This window comes from Microtus oregoni, unplaced genomic scaffold (genome assembly GCF_018167655.1).
Source record: "Microtus oregoni isolate MIOR12 unplaced genomic scaffold, Mior012 000041F_ref0000270, whole genome shotgun sequence".
Classification (NCBI taxonomy): Eukaryota; Metazoa; Chordata; class Mammalia; order Rodentia; family Cricetidae; genus Microtus; species Microtus oregoni.
In genome coordinates, this window is record NW_024543208.1 from 5,348,026 (window position 1) to 5,374,102 (window position 26,077).

The 26,077-nt window shown below is 36.4% G+C and overlaps 1 protein-coding gene across 2 annotated transcripts in view; it reads right to left on the reverse strand.

The window, feature by feature from the left end:
- Frmd3 (FERM domain containing 3) overlaps window positions 1-26,077 on the reverse strand; it is a 183,494-nt gene that overhangs the window by 30,700 nt on the left and 126,717 nt on the right. For both annotated transcript variants that reach the window (XM_041632472.1, XM_041632469.1), the window contains exons 7-12: window positions 19,041-19,128; window positions 16,578-16,666; window positions 11,349-11,412; window positions 10,056-10,144; window positions 7,816-7,890; window positions 7,469-7,537 (exon numbers count right to left, since the gene is read on the reverse strand). In XM_041632472.1, the coding sequence (XP_041488406.1) occupies window positions 7,469-7,537; window positions 7,816-7,890; window positions 10,056-10,144; window positions 11,349-11,412; window positions 16,578-16,666; window positions 19,041-19,128 (474 nt within the window). The remainder of the gene's footprint in view (window positions 1-7,468; window positions 7,538-7,815; window positions 7,891-10,055; window positions 10,145-11,348; window positions 11,413-16,577; window positions 16,667-19,040; window positions 19,129-26,077) is intronic.

A 26,077-nucleotide genomic window follows, 5' to 3' on the forward strand; every position in this document is an offset into this window, starting at 1 on the left:
AGTTTCCTGTCAAAACCAAACCAACCAGTCTTTTGAAAATGGTGTCAAATGTTTCCTCTTCGAAGCCTTCCTGGTTGGTTCCTCATAACAAGGCCTTGTGCTTTTATTCCCTCCTTTTTCTCATACTTCCCCCTCTTCTGTCACAGTTCATCATGTCTGTTACTTCTGTTAATTTACAATTATTATTGCACTAATCAGCCCCATTCTGAAAAGACTTCTGGCCATTCTTAAGTGTCTTACAGTGTCTCAACTGATACCTTCTTATAAAGTTTTCTACTCTTAATCTGAATTAAACTGAGTACAATCTTAGCTTGACATAACCTGGAATTTCAGAAAAAAGGATCTTTTCAAGCTTGACATTTCTGTTAGGACTTTCATGGGAAGCCATGGAGTAGGATGCCTATCGTGAATTGGAAACTTTTACAGCTGCCATTGACTGCACAGGGAGTTGTTTTCAGAGTCATTTCTTCTTTTATTTCGTTCTAGAAACTGATCCTAGAACTGATGACTATGTATTAGATGATCTGTTTCTTTTGATGATTAATAGCTCTCCCATTAAGGAAGTCACTGTTTAGAAGTAACATTTTTATTTTTTAAAAAATATGAGGCACATATTATGAAATACATTTTGCATCATCTATCCTCCTCCCAACATTCTTCATCTGGAGATGTTGGATATTTTGATATTCTTTTATAATTGCATTGTCTAACAACTGCTTGGTTCTAGGACAGGCTGGGATAACTAGGGTTGACATCCCAAGTATAAGTCCATCTTGGTACTGGATGAAAGGTGGGGATAACTTGGCCCCTATATATAGGTTCATATTGCTTCATTGTGGTAGAGGTCTATGGCTGATGGTTATGCCTAGGGTTAGGGCAGATGACTCTTCCAGGCCATTACAAATTTCAGATTTTAAAAAATATGACAGAGAAGGACACAGATTTTCCATTAAGTAAAAGACTCACATAAACCAGAAAGCGTTTCCCACAGCACAAAATTCTAGAGCTCTAAGCCATAGGATAGCTTGATGACTTGAGGAAAAGATTAAAGGAAGTTAATGAAATAATTGGATCTCTCCCATCCCCTTCTTATTTCTATGGTCTGAAATTATCATTTTGTCCTTTAAAATCCATTTGTTAAAAAAAATTCCATAAAAAAGAGGACAAAATTTCCATTGTAATGGTACTAAGAGTCAGGGCATTTGGATATAATTCCATCATGAGAGCCTTCATGAATTGTCTAGATTCCTTACAAAAGCACTCTGAAGGCCAGTGACTGTCTTAGTAGATACGGACATTTGCCATCATAACTGATGGACTGGTCAGTGGGGTGGCTCATTAGGTAAGGTAATTTGCCACCATAACTGATGGACAGATATTTTTTAATTCCATGACCCCATAAAATAAGGAAATAACCACTCTTTTAAGCTGTCCTCTGTCACCTATATACATGCCATAATGAGTTCACATGTCGTTGTATGCAAAATATCCAGTATGTTGTATTTTGCTATAGAAACTCAAATATCCAACGTCTCCTATTTCCTTTAGATTAGAAATTATGCCAATCTATCTATTTGGAATGGTTGTAAAGAGGATTACTGACATGGGGTTGATTGAGATAAAAAGGCTCACTGGCATGGTGGCTAAGGACAAATACTTAAAAGACAAAAATCTGAATGGCCACTTCATTTTACATACTGGTTTGTATACACTCTGCTCATCTTTTACACCTCTTAGTGTGCTTATAAGTAACATATAATAAGTATATTTGTATTTATGAGAGAAATTCATTAGTGCCCACCCACCAACAAAGGTCCTAGGCTAACTGACAAAGCCCAAGTGCCAGGCAAAGAAAATGTCCCTTCTAGTTGTTGATCAGAGATGCATGTGTGGTGGTCCAAGATACCCTCAAAAAATATAGGTTAGGGCATTGCTCCTGGCTGTCTCCTAAACCTTGAAGGCAAGATCCCATTGCAGAAGACACAACATTTTTTAGATGCTTGATTTGGAGGAATTGAGTTATAATTGTCGTGGAAGTCTCCTCTCTGAGGACTAGCTGTCATAGTATCAGAAGGTGCTATAAAAACTGCCAAGGGGGCGGGGGAGATCAATTATCCTACTCTGCTTTAAAGCCTGTAAACCAGGAGAAGAAACTGGTGAAATAATCCTAATTGGGCAACAGTGGCATTTTTATGATTGAGCTAAACAGCATCTGTCTAATTGTATTAAAAGATTAATTAATGGGACATCATGTGTGGTACTGTCAATCTAGCCTTCTACCCATGGCTGAAAATGTGTTAACTCCTAGGAGAACCTACTATTGGATTTTCCTAAATCAGTATAACTTGCAGCAGTTTTCTAAATAGTTTTGCCTACAGATAACTTAGTTTTCACCCCTCATCAAAGAAGCTTCATTTACTATCAGATGGAGTCTATATAAAAATCCACAACTGGTCAAAATGCAGAGAATATGTGAGCATGATGTGCCCAGCCTCAATCAGTATCTTTACAACAAACTTCTATACCTAAGGCTCAGAGAAGATTACAGAAGAGTGCATGGAAAGATTGTAAGAGTCAGAAGATGAGAATGCCTGCTGAAAGATAATTTCTTTCAGTAATAAATGGAAAGCTGGATCCATAAATCTCAGCAATGTTGTATCTGGACAAGATCTGTATAAGCAAAATATCAGTTGCCATGTCAATATGGATGAGGGAAATTTCACAAGGCCCCCACCTTTAGATGAATAGATACTGGCAATCTATGGCTGCTGAGTTAGATTGAATTTTCTCCAGGGATGATCCTCCAATATTCAATTCTAAGTAGTCTGCCTAAACACATATACATACAAGTAACACTAAATGAACTCAGTAGGTTTATATGCATGTGGTGCATATGTGTGTACCCGCATGTACATTTAATATGCATGCAAGGCTATGCATGCATATATATGCTTGTATATATATGTATATAATGTGAATTACAGAGAGTCTGTTGCATGGGAAGAGTTGGAATGGAGAGAGGGAAGTGTCGAAGTGATTTAATATACTCATTTATGAAATACTAAAAAAAACTAAATAAAAACAAAGGAGTTACATGGGCAAAACTAGAATTCTAAACTTTATCTAGTACTTTGTTTTATGTCACACTTTCTGGTTTTTTTTTTTTTTTTTATTTTTCGAGACAGGGTTTCTCCGTAGCTTTTTCGTTCCTGTCCTGGAACTAGCTCTTGTAGACCAGGCTGGCCTCGAACTCACAGAGATCAATCTGCCTCTGCCTCCCTAGTGCTGGGATTAAAGGCATGCGCCGCCACTACCTTATGTCACACTTTCTATGTTAGTGAGTGTACAGCATCCCAAAGGGATTTGTTTTACAACTAATGTTTTGAATTTGGGGTTCTATAAGAAGGCCCCATGGTGCCAACCACTTTTCTAAGAATTTTCCAGGGTTCAAATTGGCTTCTACTTTGTCCTTCCTCCTCATATCCTGTGGTGTTTTAGTTAGTTCTGTAATGCTATAAAAAGTGTGGAACATTTGTAATATACAAATAAGATGAATTTATTTAGAACACAGTCTAGAAACTAGAAAAATCCGAAAAGCATTGTGTAGTCATTGCCTTAGCTCCTGATGAAGGTCATATGATGGGCTACCTCACAGCAGACAAGGCAGAAAAACAAACTAGAATGTTCCAAAAGGCAAATGTGAGGAATTATTATCTTGAAGAAAATCAATAATTTGGTTCTCACAAGAGAACGTAATAGCATCAAGCAATGAAATCCATCCGTGAGGGTAGTGTCTCCATGATACAAACACTTTTCACATAGTCCTAGTTTTAATTTTCTCACCTCCTCACAACTGTTCTGTTAGAATTAAGGTTCTGGTATAGGGACTTTTGTGGACACCCCAAATTTTATCATGGAGTAACTGATGCCTATGCCAAGTAAGAACATGTGCTGTATTTGTACACTTATAGATCCCATTCATTAGCTGTAGAAATGACTCTCCTAGTTTACAAGCCATACCTGTTCAATAGCATCCAAATAAAACTGTTATTAAGAATTCTATTGCAGGAGGAAGGCTGGTTGTGGCAAATTAAAGTAGATTATAACATTGTAAGATAAAATTTGTGTAGACATTATTGATTTTTTTCCTCAGTGTGAGAAAAACATGTATCCAAAGATGAGAAAGGTAAAGTTACACAGCTGGATTGTAAGCTGATGACAAGTAAGTGCCGGATTCAAATGGTGACGAAACAAAATGAGTACATTGACGTTCATGACAGTCATTCACTACTCTATGACCGGAGGAAGTAGTGCTGGTCTACTGTCTGAATGGATTTGAATATGAATGTATTTTCCAGAGTCTACCTCCACATTTTTACAAGGTTGTGGTTGGAACCAGAGGTATTCCAATGCTACACAAGTGCTCCGTTACTGATCTGGATGTTAAGATCTAACTGCCTTGTTCTAAATGAATGAGAATAATGATATCATTGCTTTCCATGTGTTTGTCACTTTACATTTAAAAAGTTTTTTAAGCCCCCAACAAAATCTAAAACTAGGTCAAGGCAATATAAAAATCGCACTTCATAGATGGGTAAACCAATAATCTAGGAAATTCAGTGACTTACCCAAGGCCACAGAGCTGGCAGGCAATGTAGCAAAGATTAAAATCTATTCATTTTTGTATCAGAACATTCTTGTATCTTGCTGGTTCTGGGTGTTCTGTGTGTCCCCTGGTGGTGGATGCTATGCTCCGAGCTGCAGCCCTCCATCTGATGTGGCCTCTTGGCTAGGCTCAGGGATTCTTCCCCAGCAGCCAGCCCAGGACATCTTTCCCCAGGATCTTCCCATGCCATCAATAAAGGCCAGTGAACTAACGTCAGAGTGAGCTTCTCTTTCTGAAGGAAAGAATAAGCCTAAAATATTCTCAGTCTGTTTGGTTTCTCTCTCTTTATACATATATACTTTTCCAGAAGCAACAGCCTATGAGCCTATAATTTTTTTTTTAGGAATTGAATTTCAGGTGTGGGGAAGGATGTTAAATTAATAACTTATTATTGCCATTATAAACTAACATCTTTTCTGAAGAGTTCCCACAAAATATAACCTCATTACTACAGTTTTACTTTTGATAGCCACATTGAAATGCCAAAATAGTTTAAAAATAAAATAATGGTCCAAGAGAAACAGGCCTCCCAAGCAAATGACTTTTAGGAAAGTAAAAATTACATGAAAGGGTTGCACATTATTACTGCTCTGACCACATGGTGCCTCTGGAGAGGTCAAGGGCTTTCTGAATAGCATCTTGGATACATCTCATGTCTAAGAAAATGGCTAAATCTCCTATCTATTGAAAAGAAGAAACTAAGAGATCCTTAAGGTTATTTCCTATCCAAAGTTTCTGGAAAAGTAAACATGGTATATTCTATTATCCCCATCTTCCTTTCTCCTATGCTAAACTGTTACAGCTTAGAAGAGAGGAAGAGTACTCTAAATCCTCTTCTGATCTTTCAGCAGCCTGACACATATTTAGATGGTGCATCAAGGTACCCTCAATCAGAGCTTCTATATTCTCTGACCCTGAAGGTTTGTCCTATTTTTTAAAGCTAGAGAAACAGCTTTTACAGATCTGCATTGAGAGCTCCCCTTAGGACTCCTCAAAAGCAGGAATAAGTCAAAAGCTGAATGCATCTGAATCAGGTCTTCTGAAGCCTTCAGTTGTGCTCAGCTTCTTGGGAAACAGGTAATGTAGAGATGCTCTTAAATGTTGGGGGAGGTCACAGGTACCTTCTGCCTGTAACTCCAGGAACAAGGTGGAGTACCACTGAACTCATCCAAAATTATTGCAAATGGAGGAAATTCAGAAAATCTAGACATCAAGGAAAAACTTGCGTTCAAAGTTGAAGAAGGAAAGACAGGTGCCAATTGTCTTATGAGAAAGTCCCTAAATAATTTAGCTTATCAGAAGTGGAGGAGGTCTGATGGGGAAGCATGGGAGATAGGAAGGGATGTTTTGGAGATGGGATTTGAAAATGAAGTGGAGATGAAGGTGAATAAGAACAATATATATATATATACATATATAAATATATCTTATATATATAAATGCTATAATGAAGCCCATCATATCACCTAACTTAAAAATTAAAATAGGCTATAATGATATTACCTTAAAAGGGGTGGTGTCATGGTAAGACTGTTCACTTTAAGGTATTCATGATGTTTGAAACATAGGCTATACATTAGGCTTAAATTGTTGTCATATAAGTCAGTATGGAAAAGAAAACACAAACACTTAATCTCTAAGAACTAATTATAGATTGTCAATTTAAAGAAGATGTGCGGAATGTAGGTAGGAGGATGAGAACTTCAAAGTTATTCTAGCTATTTAGTGAGCCTGAGGTTATCTTGGGGAACAGGATACCATGTCTCAGAAAAAAGTGTGTACTTTGATCCTAATAATGGTCATGCCTCTCATCCCATAGTTTGGCCTTTGGGAGTATAAAAGCCATATGTAAACTGTTTTTAAATTATCATATAGAAAAGCACACTGCTAAAGAGAAGGACCGGAATAAGGCCTTTCCATAAGGCCAAGCAAATCAAACCTTTGATCAGGTACAAAGGTATTCCAACGTACCTGAGGTGACTTATGTTTCTTTATAGTATGAAAACACGCACTCCTTAGTGAAGGCTTAGATTCTAATGAAACATGAAATGCATGATGTTGTGTGTATGACTTTATGTAGCAGAGCATGTGTGAAAAAGCTTATGATATGCAAATAAACCCAAAAGACCATATAATATTAAAAATCCTAATAATTTGTATTATGTTGCCTTTTGAACTGCTATTCTTTTTTCTTTCTCCATCCCACTTTTGCCTTTGGGAACTCTTTATCTTTTCCAACAAATTGTCATTGCTCTACTGTAACTGTATGGCTCTGGTTAATTTATTTCTCAGGGATAGAAGAAGCTAGAAACTCTCCAGATGTGTTCATTTTATTTTAAATTCATCAGATACCACAGGGATGGATTACTGTTCAGTGGTAGAGAAGAAGTCAGAGCAGTAAGCCTGACCATGTCTGATGAGGATATGGTAAGAGCTATTCTATGAGGGCACTGTGACATGGTGATGGAGCCATCCAATGGCATTTTCTTACTTAGTCATGAGGTATTCTAGACCCAATACCTATCTGCATATCAAGTTACCAAAGAGGGAACCAAGCTGTTGTCAAGCCACAACCCTGTCAAATCTGAGGAAGATTTTGAGGGAAGTAAATGTCTTGACTTCATGCTGCATGTCACTATATAAAGAGATAGAAGAGAGGAATCAGAAAAGTTAGGACAAAAATTATTTTTTGCGCTGTTGCAGAATGAATTCAGAGCCTCATGTATGTTAGTCTAGCTCTTAAGTGCCTTTGTCTGTCATGGAAACACCCTCCCCAAAGCCAGAAGGGAGCACCCCACTCACCTGTGCACCTCAGGAGGGTCCCTCTGGATTTTGGAGCTTGCCTCCACCACCTCTTTGGCAACTTTACCACTATGAAATACACAAATACAATGCATGTGAGTAGATACTCCAAGGAAATGGGGAAGAGTATGGACATGCTCTAGATTTGGCTCCAAGGGTCCATCTCTTCCCATATTCCATGAGAAAAATTTACGAGGAGGTTTAGGTTGTCTTGTCAGGAGCATAACTCAATGGATTGGGAAGCAGACTAACAGAGGATCATAAACACAATATCTACAAACAAAACATTCTAATTTAAATGGGTGTTTCCCCCCACCCATCACTGCAATGGATCCATTGTTACTCACCTATATCGAAATCTACTTCCTTTAAAAAATATCTTGCTGCTCGACACAGTCTTGATCTGACTTGACTTGGCATACCTTTAAGGAAAAGCATAGCAGAGGTGGTAGTGACCTGAATCAAGAATTCTCAAAAGAGGAAAAAATGACTAAAAACCATCTTATAAAATGATTCATCATCTTAGGAACTAGGGAAATGCAAATTACCCCGCATAATACCTATTTCTAGTCCCATTTATATCTGTGACTTTCATAACTTTTTTCTTTAGAGCTGAATGAAATTCTATTATTTGTATGTACAACATTTTCATAATCTATTCTTCAGCTGATGAGCGACCTAGCTATTTCTAATTCTGATCAATGTGAATAAATTAGCAAAGATGATGGATGAGCAAGTATCTGTGTAGCAGAGTAGACTACTTTGGAATGATATAGTTAGATCATATGGTAGATGTTTTTAGCTTTTTGAGGAATTAATATATTGATTTCCACAGAGACTGCATCAGTTTGTACTCCTAACAAGAATGAATATGCATTACCCTTACTTTTTATCCTCCCTAAAATTTGTTGTCCTCATTTTTGTGATCTTAGTAATTATGACTGAGGTGAGATGAAATGTCAAAGTAGTTTTGATTTTCATTTCCCTGAAAGTTAAGGATGGCGAGCCTTTAAAAAATATTTCTTAGCCAAACCTGTCATTTTCTGTAACCAGGTATGATTTCCAGTGGTAGGACTGGAACACTAACCCAGACATAAAATCTTCAACCTACAACCTTCCCTATAATGTGGGATGTCCTTCTGTATATGTGTTGCTTTTATTGGATAATGAATAAAACTGCTTTGGTCTATGTTAGGGCAGAATAAAGCCAGGCAGGAAATTTGAAGAAATATATATATATATATATATGTATATGTGGAGTCAGGCAGACATCATGTAGCTGTCAAAGGAGAAAGATGCGAGAACCTACTGGTAAGCCACAACCTCCTGTGATACACAGATTAATAGAAACAGGCTAATTTAAGATATAAGCGTTAGGTAGGAATATGCTTAAGCCATTGTCAAAGCAGCATTGTAAATAATATAGTTTCTGTGTGATTATTTGAGTATGGGCAGCTGGGAAATGAAAAGAGCAGTCTTTGTCTACAGTACTGCCTATGAGACGTGCTTGGGCACTGGTGGCTCAAGGTTGTGGAAGTGGTCAACCAGTGCCACTGAAGGGAGCCCAGGACCCATTTTTCCTGACTGGCCTGTGATTGATTACTTGCTGATGCAGAGACCTAGAGTAGAAACAAACATGACTGACCAAAACTTAAAAGAATAAAATCAATGAAATGATTTCTGGTAGTATTCTGCTATACTGATAGATTGCTGCCTAGCACAATCATTATCAGAGAGGCTTCTTCCAGCAGCTGATGGGAACAGATGCAGAGACTCAGAACCAAACATTAGGCAGAGTTCAGGAACCACACAGAAGGGGAGGAGGAAGCATAGTGGGAGCCAGAGGGATTGAGGACACCAGGAGAACATGGCCCACAGATCAACTATGCAGGACTCATAGGGGCTCACAGAGACTGAAGAAGCAATCACAGAGCATGCATTGATCTGTGCTAGGTCCTCTGCACATAGTTGTGGCTGTTTTGCGTGGGGTTTTTAGGGACTCCTAATAGCAAGAGTCTGCGTGTTTCTGACTCTTTTGCCTACTTTCATGATTTTTCTCCTACTGGATCTCCTAGATTGCCTTGATATGAGGAATTGTGCCTAGTTTTATCACATTTTGTTATGCTGTGTATGGTTGAAAACCCTTGGAAGCCTGCTCTTCTCTGAAAGGAAAGGAAGGCACAGTGGATCTGGTGAAGAAGGAAGGTGGGAATTGACTGGGAGGAGAGGAGAGAGGGAGGCTATTTTCAGGATGTACTGTATGAAAGAATGCATTTTTAACAAAGCAGAAAAAATTCCTTCTTAGCCTTTGAATTTCTTCTTTGAGAGTTCTCTCTTTGGTTCCATAGCAGTTTTGATTGGGTGGTTCATTATATTTATTTATTTTTTAGTTCTTTGAATATCCTAGACACTAATCCTTTATCAGATGTGTATATGATAAATAATTATGTCCTAAATTTACATTACATTTAAATAGAATAAATACAAAGAGTGGTGTTGAATAAAATGAGTATGTAGTCATTGGCAAGGCATAAACGGATGATGAGTCCTTTAAAAACCTATAATCAAGTGAACACAAGAGTCTTACTTGTAAAAGGCTTGGTTCTCTACCCCACATTTCCATAGATGCTTGCACGCAGCTGGTGTTGAAGTATGGAATGCCAAGACAGAATTTTTCTAATAAAAATAACAAGAAAGGGTATGTTAAACACAGTTTATATCATTTATGTTTTTCATTAAGGTGTTTATGTGCTTGTAGCCCACTACACATTTTTTTTTTATATGTACATGGAGGTGGTTTAGGAATGTAGGTCTCTATGCATTCTTGTGTGGAGGCAAAATGTTGGTGTTGGTGTATTCCTTTATCATTCTCAAACTCACTTTTTGAAACAGTTTCTTACTGAAACTGAAGTATACCATTTCAACTAGGGTGACAAGTCAGCAAGCTCTAGGGATAACGCTCCTTGGCTGGGGCTAGAAGTTTATGTGGGTTCTGGATATCAAACTAAAGTCATCATGATTGCACTACTAGTAAATACATTGAGCCTTCACTCCAGCAACCTCTCCAATATTACTATGTTCACTAGAGTTGAAACGGTATAGCTTTTTTTCTCATTCTTTAGACATCACTAATCTATTTAAATGCCAAACAAAGCTGATCCATAATTTTCACTAATGCTCCAGTTATCACACCTATCTATCAATCCTTGATTAATCAAAAAAAATTCCTACAACACTAAATGAACATTCTAGTCATTAGCAAAAGTCAAGAAAATCAGCAAACTTCAGTATTTTGGGAATAGCCTTCCACCAAGTCCATTCCCGGGTGAGCCGACAAATATATTTGATGACTGTTAAAAACTCATGGGGGAAAAACAAGTTGGGCATATATACTGTGACCATAACCCTTTATCTAGTGTTGACTGCTGTCTAGTTTTTATAAGAATTTATCTTTGCTGGGCGGTGGTGGTGCACGCTTTTAATCCCAGCCTGGTCTACAGAACTAATTCCAGGACAGGCTCCAAAGCTACAGAGAAACCCTACCTCGAAAAACAAAACAAAACAAAAAAGAATTTATCTTTTGCCCCATTTATTTGTGTCTTAGACAAAGACTTATGGAGAGAGTCCATGTTATATATTTAATAAAGTTTATCCCAATCTATCTTTTATATAGGTCTGTATAGTTAACAATGCTTATTCACTTTATTATTACCTGTGGATTACCATTAACTTGTCTAGCACTAAAATATTTTCACCACTCTTCCAAGTCACTCTCTTTAGGGACAACCATACTAAAAGCTATTTTGTTCTTAGATCTCTCTTATGCACACACACTTGAAAATGCACACACATCAAGTAATTATTAAAATCAGTGTCTGACCTCCTTTTGGGTGCCAATCACATAAAATGTCTTCCCTTCAAACTTGAATTTGCAAACATCTGGCCTAAGAAAAGAAAGACTCTGTGTGAGAAGGAAAAAAACAAAAACCAAAACAAAACTACAGCTGAACTAGGCACCTAGCTTTGCCATAAAAATCTATCTGACTTACAAATGCCAAGGAAACAACAATAAATCAAAAATTTTTTATCATAAGTGATGGTATATTGAGAATGGAGGTCTCTGAGTAAATTATGTAGCAATTTTCTTCCCAAGAGTTGACTAACTGCATGATCAAAATTATTTCTCCTTCTTCCTTTTTTTTTTTTTTACAAGTTAGGATACATTTTTTATTTAACATGTTCTGAATTATTTGTAAACATTAGCAACTGAAACATGAATTCTTAAGTTCACTTTTCAAAGTAGGAAGAATGTTAGTAGAATAATATGAATTCAAAGTTTTTAATTTTTTTCCACTCTTCTCCATCCATCTCTAGGAAGAACATATACTGCCTTGCAAATTTTCAAAAACATCACCCCCATCCACATTGAAATTGTCTAAAACATTATGGTCCAAAGACAAACCTTGATTTTATCTCAAAAGGCTATTTGTTGTAACCTGATTTGAATGTACATCCATGGTCATTTCCTTGATGAGTAAAATGAAGGGTGGATTTTTAATATCCCTTTTATTTAATTTCTAGGATAGTTATATTGTATGTGTATTTTTTTCTATGAGAAAAGAAACAGTGCTTCATTCACCTGTTTCAGTTTAAGTATAGAATTTTTGAAATAGTAGCAAAGCTGAATTTTAAAAAACACAACTATGATTTACATGAGAAGAAAATTTGATTTAGCAAACGATGCATGGTTATAACAAATAAATATGTTTAAGAAGAAGCCAGGAAGAATGGGGTCCACATGAACACAGTACCAGTAACATAGGCAACCTGAAGAAATGAAAACAGAAACAAATACTCCAGAGACTATCCATCTCCATGTTTCCAATGACCTCTCCACAAAATGTCAAGTGGAAAAGACAGGAAATTAATCTGCATTAAGGTGTGGCAGCTTCTAATCAAACCAAACCAGGTCTCAAGTAATTATGGAAACCTGTGTATAACATCCTCCAGGACTTTTACAGTCCTGGGATAGAATGAGGGCAGTCTTCAAGTTACCCATGCTTCCCAAACTAAGTTGGAATATCTATGGTATCTACCCTGGAATTGACTGAAGTAAACACTTTGGAGCTTCTTTGTCAGATGCTGAAAAATCTAGAGAAGAAAACCAGATAGCAACATCATCATAAAACAATTATAGTTATCAAATTACACTAGATTTCCAAAGCACTCTTACAAACATTGCATTTGTTTCTCCTCCAACTCCTTTGCCCTTTGTAAAACAGACATATATAACCAATACCCATCTTATGAATGAATACATTGAGACTCAAGGAACTTATGGGTGAGTTCTGAGATTCCTAACCAGAACAGACAAGTGGGTACAAAGGAAGATTGAAAGTATGACTGATTAAAAGTCAATGACACAGTAGGAATAGATGCTATAGAACAGTTGGGGGTCTTAGACAGATGAACCTAGCACTTAAAAATAACTGAATGTTAATATAGGATTGATTGGCCATTCCAGGTCTTTTGTTATTCCAAATGAATTTGAGAATTTTTTTCTCCTTATGTGAAAAATGAGATGAGGCTGTTGATTGGGAATGCACTGAATTAGGAAATTGTTTTTGGCTGGTAGATCTTTTTCACAATGTTAATTCTATCAAGTTGTAAGCATGGGAGGTCTTTTCAAATTCCAGTATCTTTGTCATTCTCTTTCTTCACAGTTTCTTTAAAGTTTTCATTGTAGAGGTTTGTTACTTCCCTTGTATAGATTATTCTAAATACTTTATTTTATTTGAGAAATTGGAAATAGTAGTGTGTCCACAATCTCTTTCTCAGCATGCTTGCTACTGGTCTATATAAACACTAGTGAATTTTTTAAAAGGCAATTATGTATTCTAACACTGTGCTGAAAATATTGATAGTTTCTACAAATTTTCTGGGGGGGGGATGTGATATCTCTTAGATATAAAAATTATCTTCAGTTGGGAATAATTTGACTATTTGTATCATTCTAATTGCCCCCTCTTGCTTTACTGCTCTAGCTACTGCTTGAAGCATATTACTGATAAGTAGTGGGAATAGTGGGCAGTTATCTCTCATTTCTGATTTTAATGGAACTGCTTAGAGATTTTCTTCATTTAGGATGACATTGACTGTGGGTTTTCCTACATAGCTTTTATTATGTTGGAATATGCTCCCTACATTCCTACTTGTTCTAGGACTTTTATTATGAAACCATGTTGAGCTTTATCAAAGGCTTTTTCTTTCTCTGCATCTATTGATATGATCTTGTGATTTTTGTATTTTTGCTCATTTATATGGTTTATTACATTTATTTCTTTCATATGTTAAATTTGTATCTCTGGGATAAGGCCAGCTTGATTATGGGATTTACTCTTTTTGATACATGCCTGTATGTAATTTGAAGGATTTTAGAATCTCTTTATCGGGGATATTGGCATACATGACACACACAAGTGAACATGTGTGTATCCCTGGTTTTGGTATTAGACTAATACTGGCTTTGAAGGAGGGGTTTGGAAGTACTCTATGTTTCAATGATTTGAATAATTTAAGAACTATTGCTTATAGGTTTTCTTTGGAAACCTGTTAGGATTCTGCTTATCTTTACAGGTTATAAATAATTCTGTTATGAAGCTACATGGTAAATGGTTACTATCTGTTTCATTTTTATCTCTATTGATGTGAAAAATATTCTGATCAAAAAGAACTTAAGGGAAGAAGAGTTTATTGGAGGTTACAACTCCAGGACATATCTGTCCCTGAGAGAAGTTATGGCAGGAACTTAAGGCAGGAACTTGAAGGCAGGCCAACACTCTGTTCCATACAGCAAGCTCTAACCAAGGAACCTACTTCATCAGCCTATCGGTGCAGCAGGAACTATGGCTTTCTTACAGTTTAAGACTTCCTGCTTAGGGAATGGTGCTGCCCAAAGTTGGCTGGGTTCTCCTATATCAATTAATATTCAAAACAATTGTTCACAGAAATGTCCACAGGCCAATTTGATCTAGGATATTTCTCAGTATAGATTCTCTTTCAGATATTCTAGTTTGCTTGCTTTTCTGTCACTGTGATAAACACCATGGAAAAACAAACCAACTTCTGTGGGGTGGGGGATGAAATGACTCATTTCATTCTACATTTAAAGGTAATAGATAAGGGAAGTCAGTGTGACAGGAACTCTAGGCAGGAACTTGGAGGGAGAAACTGAAGCAGTAACCACAGAGGAATGCTGCTTACTGGCTTGCTCCTCTGGCTTGCTCAGTTACATTTCTTATACAGCCCAGACACTTTAATCAGAGGTGGTACTAGTAAGAATAATTTGGGCCCTTCTTCTTTAAGTAATAATTAAGGAAATTCATTCAGTGACAAGCTCATAGGCCAATTTTATAGAAACAATTCCTCAATTGAGATTCCTTCTTCCCATGTGTGTCTAGAAATTTGAGTCAAGTTGACAAAAACTAGCTAGCATAATATACTCCTTATTACCTTGATAACAAACATATTATGGTTAAACCATAATGCTCCCCCCAATATCTTATGTTCATATTATGATATAATATACAGTCATACCTTTACTACAATAAAGCCCCATATCTTTTAAAATTTCCAATAATTTAAAAGTCAAAGTTTCCTTTAAAAATCCAGGAACTTTACTGTTGGCTTCTGTAAACCAAAAATATGTCACCATTTTTTATTTCTTAAAAAAAAAAAAGCAGCACTAGGCACAGGAAAAATTATATCAAATTGAAAACAAGCTTTAGCTGTGAAAATAACTTAGTGTCCAATATCTGGGACTCATTCACTTTTTGGTTTCAAAGGGCCCCATCACTCTAGCTGTACAATCAGTATTACATACAGAGGCTCAGCATCCTCCACTCTACACCTGCCACTGCCCTTAGTGATAATTCCAGGATTATAGTATCGACACCGGAGTCTATACCTCCACCGACAGCTACCTGCTTTCTGGCTGTACTTTAGGAACCCTGATTCTGTCACTCACTGCCAATCCTCAGCTTTTTCCAAGACCCCTTCAATCCTGGGGTTTCTAACATAACTGAGGCTGCACCATTATAAATGAAAGGTCCTGGACCTTCTTCATGGACTCTGAACCCGGCACACAGTGCTTAGTTTCATCTGTATATCATGACACCTTTATGCCTTCAAAAGTATGATATGGGAGTCTCTTAGACACCAGTTTTGTCCCCTCTGGATTACAGCTTCTGTGTGCTGATCCAGAACAAATACTTCCTAGAAGATTTAACCTTGATGATGGTGGTCTTATTAATATCAGTTGACTTTTCAGTCTCAGGTAACCATTATTTATTGTCCCACTAAAACAAAGAAAGTTTCCTTTCCACAGAGTGTGAATAAAAAGCATCATATAAACAACCCTGGTATAATATTTTCTTTCTTTTGAATTTTCACAAGCCAGGCCTCCATTGTTTATATTGCTTTCAGCATTATATTCCAATTTCCCACAGAATAGCTTAATACGCTTGAAACAGTCAATCTCTGTTATGCACCAAAATTCCAAAATCCTGTAGCAATCTTCTCCAAAACAAACACATTCAGGTGTGTTACTGCAAGACCCTACCTACTCATGGTAGTATTTTTTTTTAAATATAGTTTCCTTATATTGAGACAATAACTGAAGCAGAGATCCTGGAAAAACACAGCTTGCTTGTTCCAGTGGCTTGGTCTGCTACCTTTCTTAGACAGCACAGGCTGTCTAAGTGATGTTGTAAAACATCACTAAGTGTCTAAGTGATGCTGTAAAACACAGTGGGATAGGCCTTATTACATCCAAATAACCATCAAGAAAAGGGTTGACAGATATGCCTATGTGGTAATGACATTTTTATTGATGAATTTCTTCAGTTGAGAGTCACTCTTCTCAGGTCTATCTAGGACTTGTGTCAAGTTCACAAAAGCTAACAAGAAGACCAGATAATTTTAAGTTGTATCAAGTTGACAGTTACAGCTAAGCAATTCACTACCTGACAGTGCCAGAAAAAACAATGCTAAAGAAAAAGGAGGGGAAGATCAAGAAAAAGGAAAGCCATTTTTCCAAAGATGTACTCACCATTTTCTTAAATGGATTCTCTTATTTCCCTGGAATACCACAAACCCTGCTGCGGTGAATCCTAAAAATGCTGTAGCACCTCTTGAATCCTGAAGAAATAAAAGTGAAGAACTATTTAGACTGAGAAACAGAAATGATAAATGACATGCTTATTTTCCTTCCTCTTGGGTTAATTCAAACCAAGGTCAGTAACTAAAGACAGAAAAATAAGTTTTTAAGGTGGAATTTCCAAGAACATGACTTCCAAACTCTGGAAAAAAATCTAGGGTTATGTATTATTTTTCTTTCAGAAATAGACATCTTACCCTATCAGGAACCACATAAAAAATACAGATTTCTCCTAAATACTCTACTTTACAGTGTTGTGAATACTTGAGCTCTGTATCTTTTCTGTAATGCCAGAAAATTGTTCTTGGTTGTCCTTATATTTCTAGTACAATAAAATCAAAATTTTGAGCATTTTGACTAAACTGATTCAACCATATACAGAATCTCTGGCAAATCAGTATAACAGTATCCATAAAAAGCCTATTTAACTCCCAGCCAAACCTGAAACTCTAAGCAACTTATGGATAACTTAAAGGCAAAAAACAAAAACAAAAACAAAAAACCCAAAAAAACCAAAAACCAAAACAAAACAAAAAAAACCAGAAAAAATTCAGTCAGTTTCCAAACAAGAAAATGAACAGAGGGGAATACATTTCTGGAAAGAAAAAGACTATAAGTCACTGGATGAAACAAACATATTTACTTAATCACTAGAGGCATCTGAGAAAAACCATAAAACAATTGTACAGGTAGAAAAAGAAGATGCATATTCCAATACAGACAAGTAGAACCATCCTGGAACATCTGTGTCACCTGGCAGCTTGGCCTCCATGCTCAGGGCCCAAGGAAATAGGGGCTGGGTAAGCCCTGGGCAAGCAGATCTTTATGATGTTTCCCAGGTGCTGACAATGAGCAGACTGAACTGAATACAATAGATCCAATACTTAGCTAATAATCTGGCTTCGTTTGTGCAAACATAAATAATAAAGAATAACTCCAAAATTTATTTTTAATATCTGGATTGACAAGAACTCTTAGTCTAGAATTAATGTTACTATCTGATTGATACTTAGTTAAAACGCAGAGAAGAAAATATTGATTGCATGAAACATTTCTCGGGAATATAAACACAAAACCACTTTAGGAAATTGATATGAGGAAAATTGCCTGTCTTGGGAGATAGCTAAATTAGCAAAGTGCTACCCATCCAAATATAAAGATCTGAGTTGATATCCCCAAACTCACATATAAAAATATCTGGATTTAGCAATGTGTGCTTGTAACCCTAATTGGTTATTAATGAGGAGAGATTATTTAAAATACCAGCCTAGCCAAATCAATAAACTCCCTGTTTAGTGAGAGACTCTTTCTAATTAAGTTGAGGTATAGAGAGATTAATCAAAGACACCCAAGGCTGACCTGGGGCCTCCACAAGTAAGCACACACATGTGCACACTCAACTACACATATGTGTGTGCACACTCCCCTTCACATGTATCACACACATACACGAGAGAGATAGAGACACAGAAAAATAATGTGCAACTGCGAGACAGGTAATTCTGATAAAAGTTGTTTATGTTTCATACTTGAGGAAAATGTTGCTAAATAATGAGAATAAGGAAAAAAACAACAAATATTCTCACTTCATGTAACTTAAAATGTTTCTTTTTTCTTCACATTTCTCCATTTTGAAGCTACATTGAAAAGCTAATATAATTTTATTTTTTGTGGATATAATGTAAGTTACACTAACCTGTTTGCCAGGAATGTTCATGAGACTTTCAAAACCTACAGCCTATTGCTTTGTCCTTGGTAACTCCACACTGGTAGAAGGTAGGATCCTACTGCTGAAGATATCATGCACTTCAGAAACAGGACCCAGAGACATCTGAGCTGGAACTGATCAGAAAGCCCTCTCTATGGGGACTCATGGTACCAGAAGATTCCATGTAAGTTTGCCAACCTGAGACCTAGCCTACCCTAGCCACTGAGGCCTATGGTACAGAATGATTCTGTGGGTACAGGGACATCAAAGAGGAAAGGAGATGGACTTGAAAGAAAGTCTGAAAATGATGGCCCCAAGATAGTGCTTTTGTTGGTAAAAACTTTGAAAGTAAAGTTGTTTGAATACTCTCACTTTCTGAAGGAAATCATCCATTAGATGAATAAATGAATGCATATTAATTTTTAGGAAAATTTGACTACTCCAATACAATTAGCAAGCATTTCCAGGTCTCTGGCACAGAACCTAATCACATTCAAAACATGTGATGATAGCCTACTTGTTATGTCTTCCACATAATTTTTGTGGTAAGGCCGTATAAATCTAAGGATATTTTGCCAGGCCTGCATGCCAATAATTTGATTTGGAACAAAATAATGATTATATGGTGGCCTCTTTGAGGCCATTACCTTGCATGGGTGAGGATCCACCCCATAAGTTTCCAATGTATGAGCTTTCAGGAGTAAGTTGAATTCAGCAATCGCTGGGCTCTGACCTCTAAAATGACACATGCACACACATTTTAGAAATTAGAGAATTCAAGTAACATACAATCAATAAAAACTAGTCATCCTGTTAATCAATTGAATATTATTTTCTGTTTAATATAGAATAAAAATTCTTAAGTCAATAGGACCAGGTACATCCACCAGTATTTCTTACCATGCAGAGCCCTTTGAGAAGGTCACATTTTGTAGTTAATTGTACAAAAAAATACTGCTGTATAATATCAGCACTCTAGTGAGTATGCAGTCATTCAATATTATCAAATTACCAGTATGGATGTCCTCACAAATTACATTTAATACAAAAGAAAACTCCGTATCTCTTCTTTAAAAGATTCCCCAGGATGAATGGTATTTCTTGTCCAGACCAGAAAGAGGGCAATCTTATTCCCCCAACAACAATCCTGAACAGAACCTTCTGGGTACAAAAAATTAATAAGTAATTCTACAAAAAGTCTTGGATTATCAGAGGAAATCTCAAATATTAGATTAGTTCAAGAAATGTACTCAATGTTGGTAAACAAGCTGCAGGGTAAAGGGGGCTAGCAGATACCGTTTCATGAAGGACTGACTTGAACATGAGATAATAAAATATTTCAAAGATCCTACTTTGATTAATATGAACATCTCACATGTACAAAAATCTAAACCATTCCTGGTTAAGAAGGGTATGCGATGGAAAACCAGAATGTCATTTTATACTTTAATTACAAAATTATATTGTGCCATTAAATCTAACTTCACTCAAGCTCTACACATAGGATTGTCACTCAATCCCTTCAAAAGACTAAAGGATTCATTAAATTAAAATGGTGCCCATAGGAATCATTTCCTCCTTTTCTCTTATTGCATTGAAGTTTTGCTTCAGTATATCTGCAGGGCATCTTCATCATAATCAGTGTTGTGCTGGCTCTTTAGTCCATCTTCTCTTCCCTTGATCTCTCTGTCTCGGTCTCTCTAGCACACACACTTCTACTTGCTTTAGGGAAAAACTAATGAAGCTGTGATATCCCAAAGGCTACTAAACATCAATCTATTGTGACAGCCTTCAATGCAAAATTTCAGCCTTAGTAATTTAGACAGGATTCATGACAGTTCAAAGCCAATGTGTCCCTTTGCCTCCTAAAGTTTCAGAACTGCCTCTGCATGGACTCATACTTTTGTCTTAGTCAAAAGGCTCCCACTCCACTACAGACTGGTTAGAACTCTTCTGCTGTATAGAGATGGCCACTTTCATGATGATGAAATGGTCAATGCATTTTTCTTTCTTTAATTTTAAAATTATTTATTATATATATATATATGACTGTTTTGCTTGCGTTTATGTCTGTGTAGCACATGCACACTTGGTGCTCTGGGAGAAAAGCAGGGTATTAGATACTATGGATCTGGAGTGACAGATAGTTGTGAGCTGCCATGTGGGTACTGAAAATTGAACCTGGGTCCTCTGGAAGAGCCACAAGTGCTCTTAACCATGACTGAGCCATCTCTCCAACTTTTATTAGTACATCTTAAAAGCCATATATTATGCTTTTGTAAAATCTAAGTTGTCTTTAAGGTCCATCTTTCTTTTTCTAGTCTATGTAACAAAGATTACAGTTCAGTTCACCCTTTACATATTAATTTTCTATATGCTTGTCCTTAGAATGGTCAGTTGAGAGATGGAACCTTTTAGAGATGTGACCAAGTGCAAAAGTCAGTAAGAATGGTGCCTTCTAAAGGGGTATTTTAGTTCTGTTACATCCCAGTTAATATCAAATTAAGAGATAGGTATTACAGAGTGACACGGAACTGGAATATGATTCAGTGTATACAGTACTGTTGTAAGATTGAGGACGTGAGTGTGGATTCACAGGACCTATGTAAGAGACAGACACAATAGTGCGCATCTGTTGCAACACAGGAGGTAGAGACAGCAGAACTCCTGGAAAATCTCACAGGCCAGTTAGCACATTGTACATAGCAGGGAAAAACAAGACTCTGCCTACAATAAGAAGGAAGGCAAGGAGAGACACCTGATGTTGTCTCTGCACCAGTTTGCAGCTCTGCAAGCATGCATCTATACTCACACAAAGTAATAAGGGGGGGGGGGAGTGAATAATTGAGATGAAGCAAGCTTACTTAGCCCTTGAATGGTTTGCCTCTTGCTATGGTCTTTGCCCTCCCACATCTGAAATGTTGCAATACAGCCAGAGCTAAACAAATGATCATGCCACGCTCTGGAATCTATAATAATGGAAACTAAATGAATATATTTCTAAATATAGTACCCAGCCTCTAGTGTTTTGTGATAACAAGAGAAAGGAAATAGACTAAAATGAAAGGTGACTAATTTTCCCTTATCTAAGAAGTATTTTTGTAACTAATACTTTCTATGGCAAATATTCTCTATAGGCATCCTTTCTATGCCTCATGGATGTCTATTCTGAACACCAAACTTAATACCAGGTGACAGCAGAGTTCCAGATCTGACCAACTCCAGAAGACTTACAATTAAGCTCACAGATCTCTGCTAAACAGAGGTTGCTATCCAGGATATGAAAAGGCAAGTTGCAACATGGGAGAAATAGATCAGCAATGAGGACAACCAAATAGTATCTAGAATACTTTTAAAACTCCTAATAATTAAAAAAACAGCATTTAAAAAATACAGGTAACCAAAAAAATGGACAAAAGTCTTATACACATAACAAGTAGGCAGCATGAATAATCATCAAGGATGCAGAAATATGTTCAACCTCTTTACTAGCAAAATATAACTTAAAAGTATAAAAAACCCTTAACATATCTGGATATGATAAAGCTAAAAAGCCTAACAAAGCCTAGCAACAGAGAGACTGCACAACAAAACCAGGCATCCTATTACGATGAGAAAGAGCAAGTTAGTATAATTAATATGGAAAGGAAAGGTCTGGCACTATCTACTAAAATTTAGTTTGTTTATGATAAATTACAGTAATTCTACTCATAGTAACACTTTCAACATAATCTTAATTATTATGCCAAGAAATATATATATATATATATGATAGTGATTTTTTTTAATCTAAAAAAGCAATGTGACTGTACACCTAACAACAGTAGTATGGATATAATAATAATAATACTGAATAACCATAAGAATAAATAAAAGCAATGATACATAGAAAATGGGTTAATATCACAAGTGTAAAGAACCAAAGACACTAGACATGCTATTAAGTAATGAATGCCTGTTTCCATAAGTTTAAAAGGGGAGAACAGTGAAGATAAAACTAAGAGTATTAAAATACTATTTGCCATAGTATCGGGCCTTAAGTTTAAATCTAGTATATTTTCTGTTGAGTTTTATATAGTTATCCTGGTGACTTTTATATCAACTTGACACAAGCTAGGGTCATTAAAGAGGAGGGAGCTTCAATTAAGAAAATGTGTCCTGGGCTTTAGGTAAACCTGTTGGATATTTTCTTTTTAAATTAGTGATTGTTATGGGAGGGCTCAGTCCACTCTAGGTGGGCTTGTGGTCCTGAGTTCTATAAGAAAACAGGCTGCACAAGCAACACAGTACAAACCAGGAAGTAGCACTCCTCCATGGCTTCTGTGTCAGCTCCTGTCTTTAGGTTCTGCTCTGTTTGAGTTCCTGTCCTGGCTTCATTTGATGATGAGGCATAAGTCAAATAACCCTTTGTTCCCCAGCTTACTCTTGATCATGGTGTTTCATTACAGCAATAGTAATCCTAACTAGGACAATAGTGAAGTATGTGGATCTAGTTTTATTCTTTTGCATGATGATAATTGTTTTTCCCAACACAGGTTGATAAGACAATGCATTTTTACTACCATGTGTTTTGGGCTCTTTGCTGCATATCATTGGCTGTAAGTGCATCAAATTATTGGGGCTTCCTGATTTGGTTCATTGTTTTTGTGGCTGTTTTATGAGGGTATCATGTTTTGTATATTCCTTAATCAGGGAGTGGCATGTTCTCAACTTTCATGTTGCTCAACTGTTCTGATTATTTAGGGTCTTTTGTTGTTTTCACATGAGGTTTAGGCTCAGTTTTTTTCCATTTTCTTGCTTTTAGGTTTATCATTTCCTCAATTATTACCCCTGAACATGACAGAAACTGGAAAACCTATGGAGGGGAAGTGTCAGTTAGGATGTTTAATACAGGAAAGCACAAGATTATCTTTAAAATATAAATCTTCATGTCAATATTGCTTGGTTGGGCTTGTCTGCATATTTCTGCTAAGTGAGCATCTGAATAAATTAGTTGACAAATTTATACACAAAGAAAGACTTAGTGCAGGTGTCAAAGATGGCAAGAGGATAGAGCCATAGAAGCTAAGGCAGAAATTAAATAAACTGAGCTCCTGAGACTCCTAAATTATTAAGGAACAAGTCATTTAATAATTTGTTTTCATAGTAAGTAATTACATTCTGTTCCTTTAGTCTCTCACTGGACATTAGTTTCTGGAACAACTTTGAATATGGCAACAGAAAATAAAAATCATCTGCAAGATGAAGCTTTTCTAAAGAGGCATTGAAAAAAAATCAAAGATTAGCTGCATTTCTTTTTTAGGAGACAGCAATTCTAACATATAATTCTCTTAAGATTCAACTAAATTTGATGAGGTTGGATAATTATGTATTTAGCTGTACTTCCTGTCCTATATTTAAGTCCTAAATACATGTCCTGACTACTTTAGCTAACAAAGAACAGTCTCTTTCATATTGGTCTTCTTTGAGTACACCTTCACAAACAGTAGAAAACCTACAGCTCCCAGGAATAAATGGTTATTAGTCACTACTAACTTAAAATGAGGTATCGACTATTGTTGGCTATATTTGAACTGATTATAAAGTACAAGCAGAGAAGGGATGGGCTTGGCTCTGCCTGACCCATTTGGATACAGAAACTTCATAATTAAATTCAGGGAGAGAAAACCAATAACACATTCTCTTTCTGAGCAGTGGGATTATCTATATTGAGTTAGACATTGCTATAACTTGGTTGGGACTTTCGTCATATTGCATTGCTGCAATTTTAAAGTTTCCTCACATTTGGCTTCAAATGTTTGAGCATTTCTTTTAATATTTTTCTTTTAGTATATGCTGGATCTTAATTTAAGAGGCTCCAGAGAGTATATTATTTACAGCTTGGTTGTAGAATTTGACGTTAATAGGGAAACTCATGTGCCCTTCAGATCCATTACTGGCCCTCTGAGCACTGTAAAATCTTATTCTTCCCCATTTCCCTGACTCACCATGGGCAAGATGTGCCCTGCCCTGGCTGGTGTTTGTGGTATCTCACAGGGGAATCATTCAGTTGTCCTGCAGATTAGAGGTTTGGCTATGTGTTCTTATATTTGTGGCAAGCTTCTCTTCTACCATTACTCATTCTTAGAGGAGTATGAAAATAACAACAATAGCAATAACAAACAACACCAGCTATCCCATTCTGCTTCATATGACAGGCTAGAATTTAATTAATTTATCTTTCTTAGATCTCAAACGAAATAAAATAATATGACTTTGATGTTTACTTCATTGTTTAGAGTTAGAGAGATCAATATCTTTAAGAACCCGAACAGGGAAGGAAAGCCTCCAGCCTGCCACTTCTAATATTTGACTGAGACAGAGATGGTATATATTGAAATTACCTGTCTGTATGCCCCGTTTTAGAAAAAATATGGCAAATATGGGCATATAGTATGGTAGAAGAAGATATGAAGGCAAACTGAGGCCATGCAGTACCAAGGCTTTGGGAAAGTATCATTGGAAAATGTTACGGCAGAAGTCCTGGTCTTCTGACTCTTAAAATCTTTATATCTCTTTTTGTGAACATTTTTGACAGAAAAGTTTGGGGTTATTTTATAGGTGTATAAATTGGGGCATGACACACTGTGGTCAATTGCTCTCTGCATTTTGATTAATTGTGGTTTTCTATGATTATTTCCATTTTCTGCAAAGAGAAGCTTCTTCATGAAGGCTAAGAGCTACACTGATCTGTGGGTACAGAATACGTATTTAGAATACAGTTAAAATTATCTTGGGTTAGGAGAGTGGCAGGGAGATTCTGCTCTAGGTTCCATGTTCTCAGCCACTGGTAGTCTACAGTACCAGAAACGAATTCCATCTTATTCAACTCCATGGCTTCTTCTTTCCTACATGGAATTTTTTTTAGTTTTGTGATTTCTCTTTTTATCACTTTTTGGCCTTAATTCACAAGCCAATGAATTCCTACTAATATAGTCCTTTCTTACACCTAGGTCCCATCATAAGGTACTATCTGTTTACTTGCAGTTTTTGTGCTTCAGGTTGAGGTCTTCCATGCATTTGAACATTATTTTTGTGTAGTGTGATAGATAATAGATCTAATTTCATTTTTCTATGTGTGAACTACTTGTACTAGCACACTGTCTTCTCTCCAATGTGTATTTTTGTCATCTTTGTCAAATGTCAGATGGTTATAGTTACATTCATTCATGTTTGTGTCTTCTGCTTTGTTCCACTGATCTAAATATCTGTTTTGGTGTGTACTTACTATTACCATACTTGGTATGGTACTTTATAAATTACTATAGCTATGTGACATAGTTTGAAATATTACACATTTTAATCACTACAGTATTGCCCTTTCTCCTCAGGGTTGTTTGTCCTCTCCAGGGTCACTGATTGTTTCATATGAATTTTAGTACTCTTTTGCTATTTCTGTAAAGAATATCTTGTGCAATTTTGATTGGAATTGCATTTAATCTGTTAATTATTGGTAGAATGGTCATTTTCACAGTACCAACACATGAGCATGGACTGTCTGTAAAATTCTAATGTCTTCCCCAATAATTTTTTTTCAGAGATTCAAGTTTTAATTATAGAGGTCTTTTATCAACTTCGTGAGGTTTTTTTCTTAGATATTTTATTTTGTTTGAGCAATTGGGAATGTGAGTCTGTCTATGATCTC